The sequence below is a fragment of the Lepus europaeus genome, chromosome X, assembly GCF_033115175.1.
Source record: "Lepus europaeus isolate LE1 chromosome X, mLepTim1.pri, whole genome shotgun sequence".
Taxonomy (NCBI): domain Eukaryota; kingdom Metazoa; phylum Chordata; class Mammalia; order Lagomorpha; family Leporidae; genus Lepus; species Lepus europaeus.
In genome coordinates, this window is record NC_084850.1 from 21,812,997 (window position 1) to 21,834,145 (window position 21,149).

At 42.9% G+C, this 21,149-nt stretch overlaps 1 protein-coding gene across 1 annotated transcript in view; it reads right to left on the bottom strand.

The window, feature by feature from the left end:
- Positions 1-18,896, bottom strand: part of HPRT1 (hypoxanthine phosphoribosyltransferase 1) — a 45,766-nt gene extending 26,870 nt beyond the window's left edge. Inside the window, exons 1-3 of the mRNA XM_062183162.1 lie at positions 18,752-18,896; positions 9,092-9,198; positions 6,989-7,172 (exon numbers count right to left, since the gene is read on the bottom strand). Of these exons, the coding sequence (XP_062039146.1) occupies positions 6,989-7,172; positions 9,092-9,198; positions 18,752-18,778 (318 nt within the window). The 5' untranslated portion in view covers positions 18,779-18,896. The remainder of the gene's footprint in view (positions 1-6,988; positions 7,173-9,091; positions 9,199-18,751) is intronic.
- Between the last annotated feature and the right edge of the window lie 2,253 nt (positions 18,897-21,149).

Consider the following 21,149-nt stretch of genomic DNA (forward strand, 5'->3'; position numbering starts at 1 on the left):
ACAGCACAGACAGACAACACTTCCATCATCACAGCAAATTCTATTGGACAACACTGCTCTAAATGTATCAATGATGCCATTTAGCACACATGGTACTAGAAAAGATCGAAGAGTTAGTACTGATACTTAACACCTGGTATCTTTCAGGTACAGTTTTGGTTTTTTTTAGATTTTTTTATTTACTTGACAGGTAGAATTACAGACAGTGAGAGAGAGAGAGACAGAGAGAAAGGTCCTCCATCCGTTGGTTCACTCCCCAAATGGCCGCAATGGCCGGAGCTGTGCTGATCCGAAGCCAGGAGCCAGGAGCTTCTTTCAGGTCTCCCACGTGGGTGCAGGGGCCCAAGGACTTGGGCCATCTTCTACTATTTTCCCAGGCCACAGCAGAGAGCTGGATCAGAAGAGGATCAGCCGCGACTAGAACCGGCGCCCATCTGGGAATGCCAGCGCTGCAGGCAGAGGATCAATCTAGTACACCCAGGTACAGTGTTTTCAAACCTTCAGAAGCTACTACATCCTATTTTCATGCTTTTCATTCCATTCCTGGTTTGGGACTAGAACCTAATAAGATAAATGTATTCAAAAGAACCAACTGTATGACCTATAATAGCACCCTGCATGGTACAGATGATCTTGTGTTTGCTGCGGGTATTAGTCGATTTCCTTAATTTTTTTTTTCAAAATTTGTGGTTTCTGGGGACCAAAGTAAAACATTTTTATGTTCTAAGAATCAGGGTGCTTATATAGAACCTCAGGGACAGACTTGGTACAGCAGTTAAGACACTGCTTGGGGGGCTGGCGCTGTGGTGCTGTGGGTTAAAGCCCCGGTCTGCAGTACCGGCATCCCCTGTGGGCACTGATTCAAGTCCTGGCTGCTCCACTTCCGATCCAGCTCTCTGCTATGGCCTGGGAAAGCAGTAGAAGATGGCCCAAGTCCTTGGGCCCCTGCACCCACGTGGGAGACCTGAAGAAGCTCCTGGCTCCTGGCTTCAGATCAGCTCAGTTCCGGCCCTGGACGTTGTGGCCAATTGGGGAGTGAACCAGTGAATGGAAGACCTCTCCCTCTTTCTGGCTCTACATCTCTCTGTAACTCTGTGTTTCAAATAAATAAAATAAATATTTTTTTTAAAAAAAGGGCACTCATAGGAGGCCACGTGACATGTGTAGTGTGGTGCCTGGCCCACAGCGGCAGCAGCAAAGGCAGCACGCTCTGGGGCTTCTGCACCCTCTGCTCCCACACTCCACCACAGCTGGCCTTTGCAGCAGCCGGCAGGTGGAGGGCACTGCAGAATGTTCTGGGCTCTGATGGTCAAGTTCAAATTCAGCGCTGGCTGGGAGAAGACAGCCCAAACAGAATGTCTTCTTACTTCCCCAGAGCCCCAAGCCCCACTCCCACTCCTGGCAGAATGTAAACAAACTTACCTTTCTCCCTCCCAGTTGCTAAGCCTTGCCCCCACCCCACAGAGTCAGGAGTTGATGCTGATCTTTTTTTTTTTTTTAATATTTTGCCTTCTTGAAGCATATGCTGAGCTGTGGGACGGAGCAATTTGGCGATTAAAAAGGCCCAACCTCATGGGCAGCAGCAGGGGCAGGCCAGGTGGGTGGGTGGGGAAGTGCCTCCTTCCTGGCCCAGGGGACAGCAAAGCCTGCACTAACTTTATAAAATATAAAACAAGGGAGGGGTGGGAGAGGTAGGAGATTTGTAAAGTACAATATCTTAGGGGATTGGCAATAATAAAAAATAAGGTTCATTATTTACAAAAAAAAAAAAAAAAGACACTGCTTGGGATAACTGGATCCCATATCAAAGTACCCAAGTTCATCTACTACTGGCTCTGATTCTGACCCAACTTGCTGCTAATGTGTGCTTGAGAGATAGCAGTTGACAGCTCAACTACCTGGGTCTGTGCCACCCACGTGGCAGACCTGAACAGAATTCTGGGCTCCTGGATTCAACCTGGCCCAGCCTTGGCTATTTCAGGCATTTGGATGTGAACCAGCAGATGGAAAATATCTCTGCCTTTCAAATAAAATGGAAATAAAGAATAAATAAAACCTCAGTTGCCTGATAAGAACTGCATCAAAGTCCATGGGAAGGGACCAGAAAGAGTACTTGTGACCCTAATTCTGTTAAATTTTTCTTACACCACAGATATTGTATCCCTATTCCTGTCAAATTCTTTCCCTCAGCCCTGACTATGGTCTCAATTCAGTAATTAGGAGAAAGGCATCAATGACTTCATTAGCTTTAAATATATAGAGACAGATTTATAGAAGATAAGCTCTAGCTATTCTAGTATCAACATCAAAGAGGTGTACTTACATTTAATTTTAACTATTCTGGAAAGAAAAGCAAAGCTCAAAGCAAATGACTAAGTAATAACAGAGATAAAGGTCAAGCTAAAAGCTACTGATCTCTTAGAAATGTCTTTAGGAGACCCTTTAAGAAACCTCGTGGGGAGGAGGGTAGATTCTGGGTTGCTGAACACATGGAGGTGCTGGGAGTGTGGCAGACCCAGAAAGGGCAATGAAACTCTGCAGCCTTTCCCTGTCATGCATCTCATCAGGATATTCACCTGTATCCTTTACAATGCGGGGTCCTCAAAAAGTTCATCATTATGAACAAATTATGCGGCTTCAAAAATTTTTGCAACAAAATAAAAAAATCTTATTTTAAAAAAAGGTTATTTCTTTGGAACTCAGAGCTAAAGAGAGAGGGAAGAGACAGAGAGAGGTTTTCCGTTCACTGGTTCACTCCCCAGCCGGCCACAATGACTGAGGCTGGGGCTGAGCCCAGGCCAGGCTGAAACCAAGAGCCAGGAGCTTCTTTCCAGTCTGCCATATGGGTGGCAGGGGCCCAAGCAGTTGGGCCATCCCCTGCTGCCTTCCCAGGCCATTAACAGGGAGCCAGATTGGAAGTGGAGCAGCCAGGACACGAACCAGCATGGCAGGTGGCTTTACTCGTGATGCCACAACACCTGCCCCAAAATTTTTCCACAAACTTTTTGAAGTCCCCTCCTTCTCAAGGAAATGTACCCTTTATTAAAACTGGTAAACAATAGTTTAAAAAAGGCACAAAGGAAACTATGAGAGTTGGTGAGGAAATGTGAAGGTGTAGGTCAGAGGATACAAAGAAGTAGATATGTAGGATAAAGAACATGCCTAGAGATCTAATATACAGCAAGAAGTGCATAGGTAATAAAGTTGTACTGTACTTGAGATTTACGCTAAATGAGCAGTTTTAATGTTCTTGCCACCAAAACAAAGAAAAAAGGGTAACTATGTGAGTTGACAAATATATTAATTTGCTTCACTACAGCAACCTTCTTTCTATCAATACGGATCCTACAACATCATTCTGTATACCAAGAAGCTACTCCAATCTCTGCTGCATTTGTCTTTAACTGAATATGCTCACTCAAAGCAAGTTGGTGAATTGTATCTTTGACGATGTTAAACAGATAGCCTAAAGAGCAACTATCAAGATCAAGACTGAATCCTAACTGCAACAAAGGAAAAATCCCCTAAGTGGAAAAATGAATTGCTTGCATGCAAAACTTCTGATTAACAGAGAATGAAGAAATAATAGGAAGCACATATTAGAGGACCTATGTCAGTTAGTTTTACTTTTCCCAAGTAAAACCCTAAGTTCTGCACAGAATTAACACCTAGGTTCAAATCAAAGACCTGTCTGATCTTAGACAAGTCCTTTAATCTCTCTATGCCTCATTGTTCTTAAGTGTAAACAAGGATCATTTGTAACTAGGAAAAGAGTGTTCTCTAAGAATGCCAAGTCCTGAGAGCAATTTCATCTTAATATCAGCCATTTAGTCTACATATACCATAACCAGGCTAATTTACCCTTCGCTTAAGGCCCACATAAAAACATTCTCATAAAAATGTACTTGTCTAACAACTTTTCCTCCCAAGTCTTAAACAGTTTTAGAAAAAAATTTTACTACAATATTGAAATGATCTTGCAATAGAGGGAATACATTTGCATATTAATTCATTTTTCTGAATATCAAAGAATCTTAATGGCAGAAAAGATCACTGAACATATAATACTGTATTTCATTGTTCCAAGATGCACATTCACACTTTAATACCTGTGAAATCGACATATTACAACTGATGACACTACACAACTATAACTGGAAGTGTTCTCCTTCAGCAATGCAAAAAACAATAGTAAGTCTTTTGTAAATTTTATTTTTTATTTAATTGAAATGCAGAGAGAGAGAGGGACAGGGAGATTGATCTTCTTACCTTCTGGTTCACTCAGCAAATGCCTGACAGCTGGGGCTGGGCCAGGCTGAAGCCAAGAGCTCAAAACTTCATCTAGGTCTCCCACATGGATAGTAAGGACCCAAGTACTTCAGCCAACACCTGCTGCCTATCATCAGTGGGAAGCTAATGGTAGTATTAGCATTAGCAGGAAGGTGGATGGGAAGCAGAACGGTGACTTGAACTCAGTTACTCTGAAGTGGGATGCAGGCTTCTCAAGTAGCATCTTAATCGCTGCACCAAATGCTTACCCCAGTAGTAAATCCTAAGATCAGTGACATCTTTAATGAAATACGGTATTTGAAATCCCTGGGCTGTTCCATCTAGGCACTAGGCAAATATGCAAATAAAAGGTGGCAGCTCTGTGGTACAGCAGGTTAAACTGCTGCCTATAATGCTGGCATCCCATATGAGCACAAGTTCGAGGCCTGGCTGCTCCACTTCCAATCCAGCTCCATGCTAATGTGCCTGGGAAAACAGAGGAAGATGGTCCAATTACTTGAACTATTGCCATTCACACAGGAGACCCGAATGGAACTCTGGGCTCCTGGCTTCAGCTTGGCCCAGACCTGGCCATTGTGGCCATTTGAGGAGTGAGCCGGTGGATGGAAGATCATTCTCTCTCTCTCTCCCTCCCTCTCTAACTCTGCCTTTCAAATAAATAAATCTTTGCAAAAAAAGAGTTTATAAACTCTAATGTGTGTATGTGTGTGTGTATACAGAGAGTAAATTCTTTGAAAGTGTTAGAAATAAAAAAGGAGTGGTAGAATTTGGAATGACTTAATTCCTCTATAAATGTCCTTCAGCTATTTTTTTTTCAAATAATAAGCATGTATTCTCTTAATCAGAAAAATGTATTTTTTAGTTTGAAGAAAAAGATGGATGGCTACATGGACACTGAATTGCTTATTACTTATATAATCTGGGACTATTTAATGCTTCATGGAACATTTCTTTAGGATTAATATAAATCAGCCAGCTTTAATGTACTGTTTCAAACTGATCAAGATCAGCACATAAAATCATACTATCAATGTTACTGGATGCTGTAAACAAATTAAAATTTACTTTTTATGCTTTTATCAAATTAAGCTGCCTGGAATTTTATATGCATGTGAATGTCTTCCATGATAAGCTTTTGAATTATGTTTTTAAAGGTTTATTTTATTTACTTGAAAGGCAGAGCTAGAGAGAGAGAGATCGATCTTCATTCGCTGGTTCACTTCCCAAATGCCTACAAAGGCCAGGGCTGGGTCACACTGAAGCCAGGAGCCAGGAGCTTCTTCTGGGTCTCCCACATGGATGGCAGAGACCCAAATACTTGGGTCATCTTCCGCTGCTTTCCCAAGTGCATTAGCAGGGAGCTGGATCGGAAGTAGAGCAGCAAGGACTCGAACTGGTGCCCATATGGGATGCAGGCAGTGGCTTTACTCACTATGCCACAATGCCAACCCCAAGCTTTTGAATTATTAAACAGGCTAGAAAAGTTATTTCAAATCAGTAGATAGTATCTGGATAGTTTTCTTAATTTCTACTGTTCAACAGTAAATTTACAAAGAACTTGACATAAAATATATTTTTCTCTAAATGAAAATTAACAGAGTATGTTTTACTTATGTTTACTATTTCATGCTTTTTTATCAGCTGAGGAGCTCAACTTAATACTCTAAGAACTTAAAAAAAAAAACAACTAAAAGTAGAGAGGTGGGCATTTGGCTCAGTGGTTAAGTCATCTCTTAACGGCCACATCCCTTTTCAGAGCGCCTGCTTCAAATCCTCGGCTTCTCATCCAGCTTCCTTGTTAAAGTACACCCTGGAAGGCAGCAGAGTTGAGTACTTGAGTCCCCACCACCTAGATGTGAGACCTGGACTGAAATCCCAGTTAATGGTTTTGGCCCAGTCCAGCCCTGATCATTGCGGGCATTTGGGGAGTGAACTGGCAGAAAGCAGATCTCTGTCTTCCTGTCTCCCTCCCTGACTTCTGAATGAAATGAAAAAAAAAAAAAAAAAAGGTAGAAAAATCAACCAAGAGAAACCTAAAAGTACAAAACAGAAATAAAATGTCAGTGTTTCTACTGCTCCAAACTGCTCTTACAACTACGAAATACTTCTAAAAAATGAAAACAGTAAAGATAACCTTCCTCTGTTTGGGGGCTCCTCATCTTTGCTTTCCAAAGAAACAACATTCTTGCCAAATCTCCAAATCTGTGGCTGCTGGGGGGTGATGAGGGCGTTAAAGAAGACCAAAAAGATAAATCCATACCATGAACATGCTCTGACTCTGACCAGAATTGAGTTCTGGTGTAAATCATCAGTCAATAAATTCTGTTGAGTAAAAATTCAAATTCTGTATTCAAAAAGTCTTTAATTCAAGCTGGTTCAAGTCTTGGCTGCTCCATTTCCGATTCTGCTCTCTGCTAATGTGACTGGGAAAGCACTGGAAGATGGTCCAAGGGCTTGGTTCCCTGGCACCTACATCGGAGACTCAGAGTTCCAGGCTCCTAGCTTTGGCCTGGCCCAGACCTGGCTTTTGTAGCCATTTGGGGAGTGAACCAGCAGATGAGAGATTTCTCTCTGCCTCTTCCCCCCTCTCTCTCTGGAAACTGCCTTTCAAGCAAATAAATACATCAATCTTAAAGAATGAAAACAGGAAAACTATAGTTTCTACAGTTTTAAAAACGAGCATATTATATATACTTACACAGTAGCTCTTCAGTCTGATAAAATCTACAGTCATAGGAATGGATCTATCACTATTTCTATTCAGGGCTTTAATATAATCCAGCAGGTCAGCAAAAAACTTATAGCCCCCCTTGAGCACACAGAGGGCTACAATGTGATGGCCTCCCATCTCCTTCATCACATCTCGAGCAAGCCTTTCAGTCCTACAGAAACAAAATCAGGAATTAAACAGAAAGTTCCATGTGTTTAAACTATAACACACAGCTAGCTCATAAACACTAAACTTCAAGAAAACACATCCTTTGTGCTCATGAAGTGTCCTTGCTTCATAAAATTAAATTAAAATTGTATGCCTTCAAAAACCAAGTATAGGCCGGCGCCGTGGCTCAACAGGCTAATCCTCCGCCTTGCGGCGCCGGCACACCGGGTTCTAATCCCGGTCGGGGCGCCGGATTCTGTCCCGGTTGCCCCTCTTCCAGGCCAGCTCTCTGCTGTGGCCCGGGAGTGCAGTGGAGGATGGCCCAAGTGCTTGGGCCCTGCACCCCATGGGAGACCAGGAGAAGCACCTGGCTCCTGCCTTCGGATCAGCGTGGTGCGCTGGCAGCAGTGTGCCAGCAGCGGCGGCCATTGGAGGGTGAACCAACGGCAAAGGAAGACCTTTCTCTCTGTCTCTCTCTCTGTCACTGTCCACTCTGCCTGTCAAAAATTAAAAAAAAAAAACCAGGTATAGCAAAATATCTATCATTAATTTTTTACATGCAAATAAAAATAAGATGCCATTTTCTCCTATTAGATTAGCAAATTCTGAATAATGTATCCTTGATAATAGCTAACATAAGGAGAGATCATTAGGAAAAAGACACTCTCCAATATCACTGGGAGTAGAAAATGATACATCATTTTGAAGGATAAATTGGCAATGCCAAAATACTCAATGAACACTTTTCCTTTGACTTAGAATTTCCACATGGATAAAGATGAGCAAATGCCAAAATGTGTAGAACGTATAAATGATGTTCCCTAATCAGTTACGGTAAAATCATAATATGGAATGCTATGTAACTTTTAACAGACAGCTCTAGATGTAATCATATTTAAAAAATCCAATAAATGGCCGGCACCATGGCTCAATAGGCTAATCCTACGCCTGTGGCGCCAGCACACCGGGTTCTAGTCCCGGTTGGGGTGCTGGATTCTATCCCGGTTGCCCCTCTTCCAGACCAGCTCTCTGCTGTGGCCCAGGAGTACAGTGGAGGATGGCCCAAGTCTTTGGGCCCTGCACCCGCATGGGAGAGACCAGGAGAAGCACCTGGCTCCTGCCTTCGGATCAGCACAGCGCACCGGCTGCAGCGGCCATTGGAGGGGTGAACCAATGGAAAAAAAGGAAGACCTTTCTGTCTCTCTCACTGTCTACTCTGCCTGTCAAAAATAAATAAATAAATAAAAATTTTTAAAAATTAAAAAATTTGAAAATCCAATGAATGTTAGAACTATAGGACAGTATGTACCCATATGTTTAAACAGATATGTCTTATCTATATTTGCATACAATATAAGTGCATAGCCAGTGTCCAAGGAGGGAACACTTACAGGAAGCCGAGGAGAGAACTTTACTCCACATTATTCAGAATGTTTTACAACACAAACATGCTGGCATTGTAATTAGAAAAAAAAAAAAAACTGAATAGCCAGACACACAAGGCACATGTTCAAATATCAACTATGGGTTTTCACTGTAATTCATTTGAGGGGAAATTTTCAAATTATGTGTTTGTAATAAGCAAAATCTGACACTGCCTTCAGGTGATTTAGCCCCAGCTCATTACCCTGCTGTTTAGGACCAAGAAATCAAAGTCTACAGTTAGAGTTCATTCTTCCAGCCTCCCTTCAATGCTTACTTTTTTCTACTCTCTACAGAGTTCCACTATACCTTGAGTTATACTGGGTAATTAATAAGAACCCCATCTCTTTTTCAATAAAGAGGACTTTACAAATAGGAGACATCTATTATTTAACAATTTGGCCTAGTTTATGTTGAAATATCAATTATTCAGAACAGCTGCTAACACCTAAAATTAATATAAGAAAAAAATAGAAAACTTCAACTTAAAATATTACTAACCTGTCCATAATGAGTCCATGAGGAATAAACACCCTTTCCAAGTCCTCGGCATAATGATTAGGTATACAAAATAAATCTAGGTCATAACCCGGTTCATCATCACTAATCTGAAAAAGAAATACAGTTGTTTCAATGAAAGCATTACAGGATACATTTGATTGGCTTTAAATGAAAAAAAAAATTTAAGTCTAAGTCTACTATAGGAAATTAAGGTATGAGATAATGTCAACTTTGTTAACTCTGTAGGTATTATAATGAATTACAGTTATATAAGAAAACATGTCTTAGAGATGAATAGTCAAGAATACGGAAGTAAAAAATCACATGATACAGAATTTCCTTTATGTCAAAAAGAGAAAAAGAAAAATTTTAAATAGCTAAGACAAATGTGGCAAAACCTTGATAATATTTTAAATATGGGTGATAAGTATATGGGAGTTCATTATCCTATTCTCTCCACTGCTGAGTATGTTTGCAAATTAGTATAAAAATTTCAATACAATGGCTACCCCCCCCATAACTTCAATCCCACCAGCAACCCTCCCCTCTCCCGCTCCTTCTCTCCTTCCATTCACATCAAGGAAAAAAGCCACTGTAATCCATAAGCTGTACTTTGGAAATTTATATTCATTAAATAAAAGTTAAAAAAAAAACTGAAAAGGAAAAAAAAATTTCAATACACTGTAGTCTATCACACTAAACAAGTAAATTGCTGTACTTCATCCAAATCCATCTCCATACTCAAATCCACCAACAAAAGCTAATTGATCAATCAAAAAATCAAACGCCTAGAAGTCTGAGATTATTACAATCAATTCATGAGACCTTAGTACACATTGCAAGACTGTGTTGGATTATAGCTTGGTTGTCTTGGTATGTTCAGTCCCTGATAATACTGATGATGTGGTGCCTGTACACCTAGACACATAAGAAAAGAAGAATATAACAAAATCATAAAAGCTATAATATTTGGGAGGGGAGTTACACTGATTATATGCCAGTTTTTCTTCAATGGGTATGTTACTTTTTAAAAAAATTCAATGGTCTTTCTTATAAATTATCTTTGGCAGTGTGTTTTTATATGTACATAAAAGTATGAAGAAATTTTAAAAGATACACTAAATGAAAAGAAATATACAAACAAAAAACTGACAAAAGATAATGAAAAGAAAAGATGGAAAGAAGGATAGGTAGGTGGGTATGGAGGAATATACAAATGATGGTAAGAACTGGGTACCTGCCACTTTCTACACTTTAATATTTCTTCATCGTCAGTGTAACTTTTATTAACTAATTTAAAATTCCCACTTACCATTATATTCAAGGTTTATTCAAAAATTAAGCTAGAAAGAATTATAATATTCTATATCAGATTATATTTAAGACTAAATAACTTTCAAGCCACATTAAAGAGGCTGATATAAGCTTTGGCTTTTAAAGCATAATTAAATCTTCAGGTATTAGTTAATATCTATTGAACATTTTTTTCAGTTAGCATGGTATTAGCTGCAAGTAGCCTAACTTTCTATGAATCTTTAAAACATGTATTTAAGATTTATATTGTTCCTAGAATCCAATTAAATTTTGAAGCTTTGACTCCTCAAAGATTTGAAGTGTATATGTTGTCTCTCTTTCAGTCCTGAAAGCTCCATTTTGAGTTCTCAGATTATGGTTGAATTTTATGTATTATCAGGTAGGGCAGGTAGTACCTGTGCACTAACTACGCTGGCCTCCTGTGCACGTGGGGCTATGACATTTTTCAGGTCAACAGAGCAGGACATGGCCCTGTGCACTGGTATTGGTAATGGAGGTGCTGTGCAGTGCTCAACAGCAGACCAAAATCAATACTGACTTTTTAAAAAAGCATTGCTTTCATAAGAAGAAAAGCGTTCTATCCTAAGAAAAAAAGATTATGCCAGATCTTCTAAGATTAAGTGCTAATGCATCTGTGAAACATCCACATCATATTTATTTCAGAACACATTTACTACAAAAAGAATGGAAACAGGACATCTGAGTCACCTACAAGAGCGTTCCAATACTTTACAATAAGCAACTACTGTTTCTACAAATTTTATAAATTGAAATTTAATTCAAGTTTTGGGAAAAGAAGATAGATCTTGCTATATCTTATAACATGAAACCATAAACATTAATGTTGGCTCATCAGAATATCTTTCCTATCATCTAACAAGAATGAAAATGCACTCTTAAAAATCAAGAAAATTCAGGGTGCCAAAAATGACTTCCCTAAAGCTTACTCACCCCTTCCATCCAGTTACTCATTGTCTCTGCCACAAGCACAAACCAGGACCCACCCAGGACTCTGAAATGCACACTTGTAAAGACTACTGCATCTAGGCCGGCGCCATGGCTCACTAGGCTAATCCTCCGCCTAGTGGCACCAGCACACCGGGTTCTAGTCCCGGTCAGGGTGCCGGATTCTGTCCCAGTTGCCCCTCTTCCAGGCCAGCTCTCTGCTGTGGCCCGGGAGTGCAGTGGAGGATGGCCCAAGTGCTTGGGCCCTGCACCCGCATGGGAGACCAGGATAAGCACCTGGCTCCTGGCTTCGGATCAGCATGGTGCGCTGGCCACAGCGCGCCAGCCACGGCGGCCATTGGAGGGTGAACCAACGGCAAAGGAAGACCTTTCTCTCTGTCTCTCTCTCTCTCTCACTGTCCACTCTGCCTGTCCAAAAAAAAAAAACTACTGCATCTGTCAAAATGGCTCACGGCCTGCCTACAGGTTCTTCAGGCAGCCTCAGAACTTAAGAGTCTTGTTTGTTTCTATCAAAGCCAGTGAGAATTCTGCCCAGAGTTCATCCTGGACTCTAAGAATCGTCTAGAATTCCTATTTTGGAGTACATCCCTACTTACCCGTTTGTATTCTTGGACTCTAGTTCTGTCAACATACCAAATTAACACTGAATACAAAAAATTTGATTTCTAGCAGAACTAGATTTATATGTCATATTTAATGTCAAAGAGTTTGTCTTTTTAAATTGAATCCTAGGTTTTATTTTGGGTTTTGGGGGAAAATTTATGGTTTGTTATTTGAAGCATAAAAAGCATGTTAACACAATTTCTTCCCAAAAGGCAAAAAAAAAAAATTCATAAAAATTTTATCAAGTATTTTAGACACGAATTCACAAGTTTGTTATAATTCACTATACATAAATGAAATGGATTTTATCTGGGTCCCAACTTAAGAAATATATTACTAATTACAGATGGATAGTTGTCAGAACTGGGCATGGAGTACATATGAATTCATAATGCTCTGTTGTCTACTTATGGATGTTCAAAATGCATCAAAATTCAAAGTTAAATAAGAAGACATTCATTAAAATAGTGAAAAGGCTTGGGGCCGGCGCTGTGGCACAGCAGGTTAAAGCCCTGGCCTGAAGTGCCAGGATCCCATATGGGCGCCGGTTCTAGTCACAGCTGCTCCTCTTCAGATCCAGCTCTCTGCTATGGCCTGGGATTGCAGTAGAAGATGGCCCAAGTCCTTGGGCTCCTGCACCCACGTGGGAGACCCAGAGGAAGTTCCTGGCTCCTGGCTTCGGATCGGCGCAGCTCCAGCCGTTGTGGCCAATTAGGGAGTGAACCATTGGATGGAAGACCTCTCTCTGTCTCTACCTCTCTCTGTAACTCTGTCTTTCAAATAAAAAAAATTTTAAAAAATAGTGAAAAGGCACCAACATCAACTTCCCTGAATTTTATATCTAACCAAAAGCCAAGCCCTCCTAATTCATATTTAGTGATCACATATTAGAATGCTGGGGTAGGTGCTATGGCACAGCACAGGTTAGGGTCCCCCTTGGGATACCCACATCACATATCAGAGTCCCAGTTCAAGTTCCAACTATTCCATTCCCAATCTAGTTTCCTGCTAATGCAATCTGGAGTCAGCAGATGATGGCTCAAATGTTTTGGCCCCTGCCATCCACATGGGAAACACAGATGGAGTTCTGGACTTCTGGCTTCAGCCTGACTCAGCCCTGATTATTACAAATATTTGGGGAGTACATGGAAGATATCTATTTCTCTCTCTTTCCCTCTCAAGTACATGAAAATAAATAAACATTAAAATGTTAGAACACCAATTTTAAAAAGGTAAGGACACCATTCAGAATCTGTATTCTTGGAACTTACCATGTTGTATGGTATGTACTAGAGAGAATTAGATAAAGTTGACAGAGCTACCCTCAATGAGCTCACAGTATAGCAGATGACATGTATATATACTGCCATAAAAAATACAGGTAAAGTGGTATGGTAGTGTTAAGAAAGAACACAAACTCTGACTCAGAAGCCTCACTTGCACCTGGACCATAAAGCAGATAAAATTCAATAAACAGGAACTTGAGTTGTAATCATTCCGAACAGGTTAAATACCTCTGAGTTACTTAAATTTACTAGTTTAGAAATCTTACTATATCTCCTCAGAGCTCTAGAACACAGATCTCAAATTCGAACCTTTATACTTATCAACAAAAAAATGTATGCAGGTACTTTTCTACCTTTTGTCTCAAATCAAAATCAATACTTTTGCAATCATAAATTACTGAAATGGGATCAGCATTGTGGAGCAGCAGTGTAAGGTGCCACTCGCAACACTGGCATCCCATATCAGAGTGTTGGAACTCTTCTCATCCAGCTTCCTGCTACTGTGCTTAGCAAACAGTAGAAGATGGCCCAGTGCGTGGGCCCCTGCCACCCATGTGAGAGATCAGAATGGAGTTCCAGGCTCCTGGCTTCAGCCTGGCCCAGTCCTAGCTGTGGTAGCCATTTGAGGGAGTGAACCAGCAGATGGAAGATCTCTGTCTCTCCCTCCTTCTTTCTCTATGGCTGTGCCTTTCAAATAAATTAATAAATGAATCACTTAAGTAATTTTACTTTCCAGTAAAACTGGCTTTGCAAATTCTGAATAATTATGTGTATCACATCTGTAATAATGGCTTTCATATATGAAAAAAACTGCGGTTGACACATATTTCTAATTACAAAGGTATATTATCTAAAATTACACTAAGCAAGGAAATTAATCTGAGCTAAAACAACACTTGCGACATCAATACATCACCTGTGACTAGGACTGCTTCAGTCCCAACAAGACTAAATAGAAATGAGTCATAAAAACAGCTGTGAATAAAGATATACAACAGATTAAAAAAAAAGGTATTTGATCTCATTCCCAGTACCAAACATTTGTAGGCTTTGAGAATGGGCAGAAATCACTAGGTGATATACTTTTTATCTTTTATATTCAGATGCAGTAAATTGTCAAAAAACATCAAAGTAGATAATATGCCACCCCCTTGGGATAATTTGTGATAACTCAGGATATCATAAAAGCAAAATGACAAATTATTGATGAAGATATTCCTAAATATGAAAACATGCCAGTATTATGTGCATCTTCCTATTTTGTATCAGTCTCAGAAGTAAATTACATATAAAGCTTGCTTGCTTCCTTTTCTAAGAGTTAAAGCTATTACAAGAATTAAAACAGGGGCTGGCACTGTAGCGCAAAGGGTTAACGCCCCGGCCTGAAACGCCAGCATCCCATATGAGTGCCGGTTCGAGACCCAGCTGCTCCACTTCCAATCCAGCTCTCTGCTATGGCCTGGGAAAGCAGTAGAAGATGGCCCAAGTCCTTGGGCCCCTGCACCCATGTGGGAGACCCAGAAGAAGTTCCTGGCTCCTGGCTTCGGATCAGTGCAGCTCTGGCCGTTGTGGCCAATTAGGGAGTGAACCCTCAGATGGAAGACCCCTCTCTCTGCCTCTCCTGTCTCTGTATAACTCTGACTTTCAAATAAATAAATAAATATTTTTTAAAAAAAAGAATTAAAACAAGCATTCTTAACTGCTCAACACAGGGATAAATTTATCACCCATTCTAGGCAAATGGGCACGTAATGCTATATGTGCAAAGATGTCAATTCACCCAACACTACCATCTTTCCTCTATTATCGTGTACAGTGGAATAACAGGCATGTTTACTTTGGGCAGAAAAAAAATTGTATCAGAAGCATAACACTGAATAGTTCCATGGTAATTTGAAGCATTTGTTTGAATTCTTATTATTTGCAAATCATTATTGTAAATGTTATTAATCTGGTAGCCACTGGGAGGAGATCAAGAATTGAGTGTCAATATTGATGCTAATAGTGGTGACTGACACTTTTATAGCACATAAATCTTACTGAATCCACACAATATAAAATTACAGAAAGTGTACACTAGCACACTTTAGCATCTCTTTACTACCAGGGCGAGTAATGACATGGCCCAGTTACTGCCTAAGGAACTCCAGAAAACTGACAGAAAACTCCAAGACACCTCTTCTATGCTGATCTCCTTGGTCCTTTTCCTACTTTTCACAACACCCAGAAACAATGATCAGAAAACAAATAGGATGAGTCTTTAGTATATCTGCCACAGTACTTCACACAGAAAGCAAAAACAAAACAAAAACCCAAAACTGCAAACTGAATTGCTCCATTTCTTAGTGGTTACAAGAATAATTTTGGTCTCTACCTACAGACTATCAGTTTAAACTGTTGATATCAATGATATGGGCGTGAACCCCCCAAAAAGGCATCATTTTGTCAATTCTGCAAAAAATATTGGTAGGCTAAGATTTAAGTTCTATTAGTACAGGATTACATGTCCAGCACTACCATCCTGATATTTAGAAGACATTATACCCACATAAAGAACGTATGATGTTTCACATTAACTGCAAAAATCCAGAAGCTTTTTCTTAGTTCAAACGAGTCCATGTTTACTCTGGCAGTTTAAAATGATAGTTACAAGCAGCATGAGTTTTATCAGGCAGATCTAGGGGCCAATTTCATCTATGTGGTCATGGGCAAGTTAAAATGATTTCACCTAACTGTGCCTCCAAGGTCGTACTAGGTTTATCTACCTAATAGGGTACCGGTTAAGCAACTTTAGGGCATTTACATTAGATAATCTCTGCAAAATATTTATCTCGATGCCTAAGACATAGAAGTATCTGATAAACATCTACTACTGTCACTACTAACTTCAAAATTTAGAAGCAGTTAGGAGCAGAATCTGGGGGCAGATAAATTAGGTTCAAATCCTAGCCTTTGAGTTGTACACTTTTTCAAAAAAGATCAAGTCAGTTAATGCATGTGAAGAGCTTATAACAGTATTTAGCACAAAGTAAGCACTTTTTAGGTGTTATTGCTAACACTTTAGGTAGAAGAAAATTTTTTTTAAAGGAACAGGAACTTGCTAACTAAAATCAAATATATTTATGTTGAAAGAAAACTGCCAGGGGCCGACGCTGTGGTGTAGTGGGTAAAGCCACTGCCTGCAGTGCCAGCATCCCATACAGGCGCTGGTTCAAGTCCCGGCTGCTCCACTTCCAATCCAGCTCTCTGCTATGGCCTGGGAAAGCAGTAGAAGATGGCCCAAGTCCTTGGGCCCCTGCACCCACGTGGGAGACCCAGAAGAAGTTCCTGGCTCCTGGCTTCGAATTAGTGCAGCTCCGGCCGTTGTGGCCAATTAGGGAGTGAACCCTCAGATGGAAGACCCCTCTCTCTGCCTCTCCTGTCTCTGTGTAACTCTGACTTTCAAATAAATAAATAAATATTTAAAAAAATATATTGTTGTCGGCCGGCGCCATGGCTCACTTGGCTAATCCTCTGCCTGTGGTGTCGACACCCCAGGTTCTAGTCCCGGTTGGGGCGCCGGATTCTGTCCCAGTTGCTCCTCTTCCAGTCTAGCTCTCTGCTGTGGCCTGGGAGGGCAGTGGAGGATGGCCCAAGTGCTTGGACCCCTACACCCGCATGGGAGACCAGGAGGAAGCACCTGGCTCCTGGCTTCGGATCGGCGCAGCACACCGGCCGTGGTGGCCATTTGGGGGGTGAACCAACAGAAAAAGGAAGACCTTTCTCTCTGTCTCTCTCTCTCTCTAATTCTGCCTGCCCCAAAAAAAAAAAAAAAAAGAGAGAGAGAGAGAGAGAGAGAGAGAAATACTGTTGTCAAAAAAAAAAAAAAAAGAAAACTGCCAGTGCTAGCAATAATAACTACTTCACTGTATAATGGGACAGGCATCATATCCCAAAGCTAAAAGCATCTATCTAACTGCCTAATGCAAAGCCATTAGCATTTTTGAGTACATACTTTTAGTAAACCATTTAAACGCACAGGCTCTTTAAAGAGATTTAGGTTAGAGTCAGAGATCTGTCTCTTACTGAGTGACCTAGCATGTCTGTAACCCCTCTGAGGCATCAAAGATTCCTCATCTATAAAATGTTAACAGTCAGATCATTGTTAGAGCTGTCACAATGATAGGTATCATTACTATTCCCAGGAAGGGGCCATGCGAGGGTTGTTTATTCACATAAACTGTTTCATAATCCTTTCAGTAACACCCAAAAGTAGCCAGCACCTCAGACGTACCTAAGAAAATTCAAGCCTGGAAAGGTGAAGTCAGTTGCCCAAGGCTACAGAGTTAGTAAATATCCCAAAAGCCACAACGCCTGAAGCCTGACTCCGCCTTAAGCCACAACACCTAACGTGAAATGCAATCCTGTCTGCCTTAGGGCTCAAGAGGTTAATTATTTAATTTATTCATTCTACAAACCACTGCTGAAAACTTCCTACAAGCCAGACACTTGCGATGGGGCTCGAGTTGACACTGGTGACTCCTGCCCTTGCAAAGTTTTCCTGAGACCATCAACATGTAATCAGGCGAGTGCTGGACAATAAGCATAATAAAGCGGGCTGAGGCATTGAACTGGCAGGGGGCGGGACGTTTTTAGCAAGCAAGGATCAGAAAGGTTGGGGAGCAGGAACAGCAGCTTGGCTAGCTCCAGAAACAGAACCAATGAGGGTGGAGATAAGACACCGAGGCTGCTGGTGGGAGGAACGTCCTTGAAGGTAAGGACCACATTCGCCAGTTTTTCTTGCCCGCAGTGTCGGAACGCACGGGACAGGGATCCAATCTTATCTCAGTTCAAGGCCCAGCTACCTCGGGCCGTGGGACAATGACCTGCCTTTTTCACCAGTGTCCTCGCGGGTGAAACAGGCCTGGTTGCCGCTGCGGGAGCTGCGGTGAGCATTCACGAAGGGACTGCGCATTCCCACAAACATGAATTACAGCATCTGCAGAAGTCCATGCAAAGCCCAGTCCCCACATGCTGCCCCAAGAGGTCGTTTCTCGTGCCGAGGCCCCTCACTCAGAGGTCCCTGAGGACCTCGGCACCAGCTCCAAACTTCCAGAGGAGGGCCTCTCAGAGGACGCCCCCCCACCCACACCCCCGCACCCCGCGCCGGCACTGCCCGATCGGCCCCTCCCCACGGCACGCTCGCGGGCGGCACATGTCAACCACAACGCCATTTCCACCTTCTCTACCCACACGCAGCGCTCTCGGCCAGGGCTCTCCCCAGGCGGGACCCAGCCCGAACCCCGCCATTCCTTCTTCCCTGTCGCTCTCGGGTGACACAAAGCCCAACCGGAGAACCTGTGAGCGCCCCCGCCCCCGGGGTTCCCCGGGCCACCCCGGTCCCGGCGCGCACCGCGGGCCCCGCGCCCCAGGGCCCAGCCGCCACCGCCGCTGCCCTGCCGCCGGCCGCGTGGGCCAGGGCCCGGAGGGGCTAGCGAGCCAAGCTACTCACCACCACGCTGGGGCTGCGAGTCGCCATCACGGGGCCGGCCGGCGGGCAGAGGAGGAAGAAGCCGGCAGCGGAGCAGCGGAGGAGGCGGGGGCGCAGGAGGAGGCGGCGCCGCGCGGGAAAGCCGAGAGGCTCGCTCGAGCTCTCCCCGCGGCCGCGGCAGCCGTTCAGCGCCGAGGGCAGGCCCCGCCCTCGCCCCGCCTCCGTCGGCGCCGCCCGCGCGCTCGCCGGCGTGCGTCCGCCGCGGTGACAGGTTTCCCCGCTCGCGAGGTGACCGTGGGAATTTTCTTCCGGAAGAAACGGAGACCACCTGCGCAGCTCATCCGTCTGCCTCAGTCTCCCGTTCTGAAGATTCCCCAAATTCCCAAACCGACCACCGCCGGCGTTTCCTCCCAGTGGCCCTAAACTGGCCGCCAGCTCTTCGGATTCCCGTCACCACGTGGCTCCCTGAAACAGACGTCCCCTTCCAGAGACCTTGCGCTACAGCGCGGCTTCCATTTTTTTTTTTTTTTTCCGGACCGACTGTGGCCCATTTCTTTGAAAGGCCCTTAACTGGTTGTAAGGGTTGAGAGCCACAGCCTCAAAGTCGGCCAGATCAGGGTAGGAATCTGAAAGGAACCCCTAAGTGCTGTGTAACCTTGTGCAAATCAGACTCCAAGCCTCTTTTGACCTGAGTAAAATGACTATATTAACAGTATATTAACAGAATCATTCTGAGGATTCAGGGAGTGTGTGTGTGAGTGTGTGTGTGAGACGGAGATTTTCAGTACTTAGGACAGTAAAACAATCGGTAAATGGGAACTGTTACTATTACTGATCTTTGTGTCTCCACAATCTCCTCTATGGTGCTGGGGAAAAACTCTGCTTATTCTCTACTTTCTAAATAATTGGTCAAGTCAACAGGCAACAATTGTTCTAGCTATGCTATTCCTAATGTACTCCTCTGTATAGCTCCTGCACACACTACAGCACCCAGTGCCCAGTCAGTGGCCTCCCTTTTAATGAAGGATACTGGGGGACACGGGGGATATATTGTAGTAGGACATCTGTGAAACTGGGAAGTCGTTTCACGTGTCTGAACCTCGGTCTCCTTATGTACAAGATGAGAATAATAATTCCTCCTGTAACAGTGTGGTCATAAGCAGACAGCTAGAAATGAACAGAGCACCAGATGTCTCAGAGAGTCCCGAGGCTTTTCTGTATCCTACCAACTCAAAAACCCCTGGGTTTGGGGGCCGACATTTTGGCACAGTGGGCTAAGCTGCCAACTGCAATGCCAGCATCTCAGAATGTTGGTTCAAGTCCTGGATGCTCTGCTTTCCATCTAGCTTCCTGCTAATGCACCTGGGAAGGCAAGGTGCATTTGGGCCCCTCCCACCCATGTGGGAGAGCAGGATGGAGTTCCTGGCTCCTGGCTTGGGCCTGGCCCAGACCTGGCTGATGTGGCCATTTGAGGAGTGAGCTGTGTTTTCTCCTTCTCTCTCTCTCTTGCTCTCTCAAATAAATAAATCTTTAAGAAAAACACCCATCAGGTTGGCAAATACCCCAGGAAAGGCAGCCTCTTTGATAGCCTCATTGTGGGTGCCGTTGTGACCACCTGGAAAATCGCTGTGACAAATTGGAAAGGTCCTTGTTAGAAAACAGGTGACATCCCCTCTTCCGGGAAAATCCTACCTTACTCCTAGAACTCTCCTCCCTATCTCATGAATACCTCCCCCCCAGTTATATGATAGAAATAAAGGAAAAACCTTCTCAAACCCTCAAGGCAGATGCTCTTCCCAAAGCTGTCCATTCTCTGAATCTTGAGAGTGTACTTACACATGCAGTTGAGCTTGCTTGCTCAGTTCAACTGTGAGCTGTCCTGGAATTCTTATCTGCCATGGCATCAAGAACCTGGCCGGATTACCCACTAACAGCTTTCTTGGAGAGCCAGCCAGGAGCAGGAGAGTTGGTAAGTGATAGCTTCTCACCCTCTTTGTGTTGAAGAGGCTGCTGTGCTGGGCACCTTAAAGTCTGTAGCGTTTCTATCTTCTCACAAGCCGTACTCACTCCAGACTGGGTACCATGGCTCTCCCATTCTCAGGATGACCAGAGGCTCTCTCTGCATCATGCAGATGCAAGTGGTCCCAAGTACAACCTGATGGCTTTCTCAAAAGAGCAGGCAGGATTTACAATCAGTGCCGTGTAGTAGGCTAACCAAAGAGGTTTACTTTCTTTTTTCTTATTTAATTTTTTTTTGTTTAAACAGATTTCATGTATTTCATATATACAGATTTAGGAGCATAGTGATGCTTCCCAACCTTACCCTCCCCCTTCTCCCTTCCCCCCTCCCACCCTTCCACCTCCTTCCTCTCTTATTCCCTTACTTTTTACAATGATCTACTTTCAGTTTACTTTATTA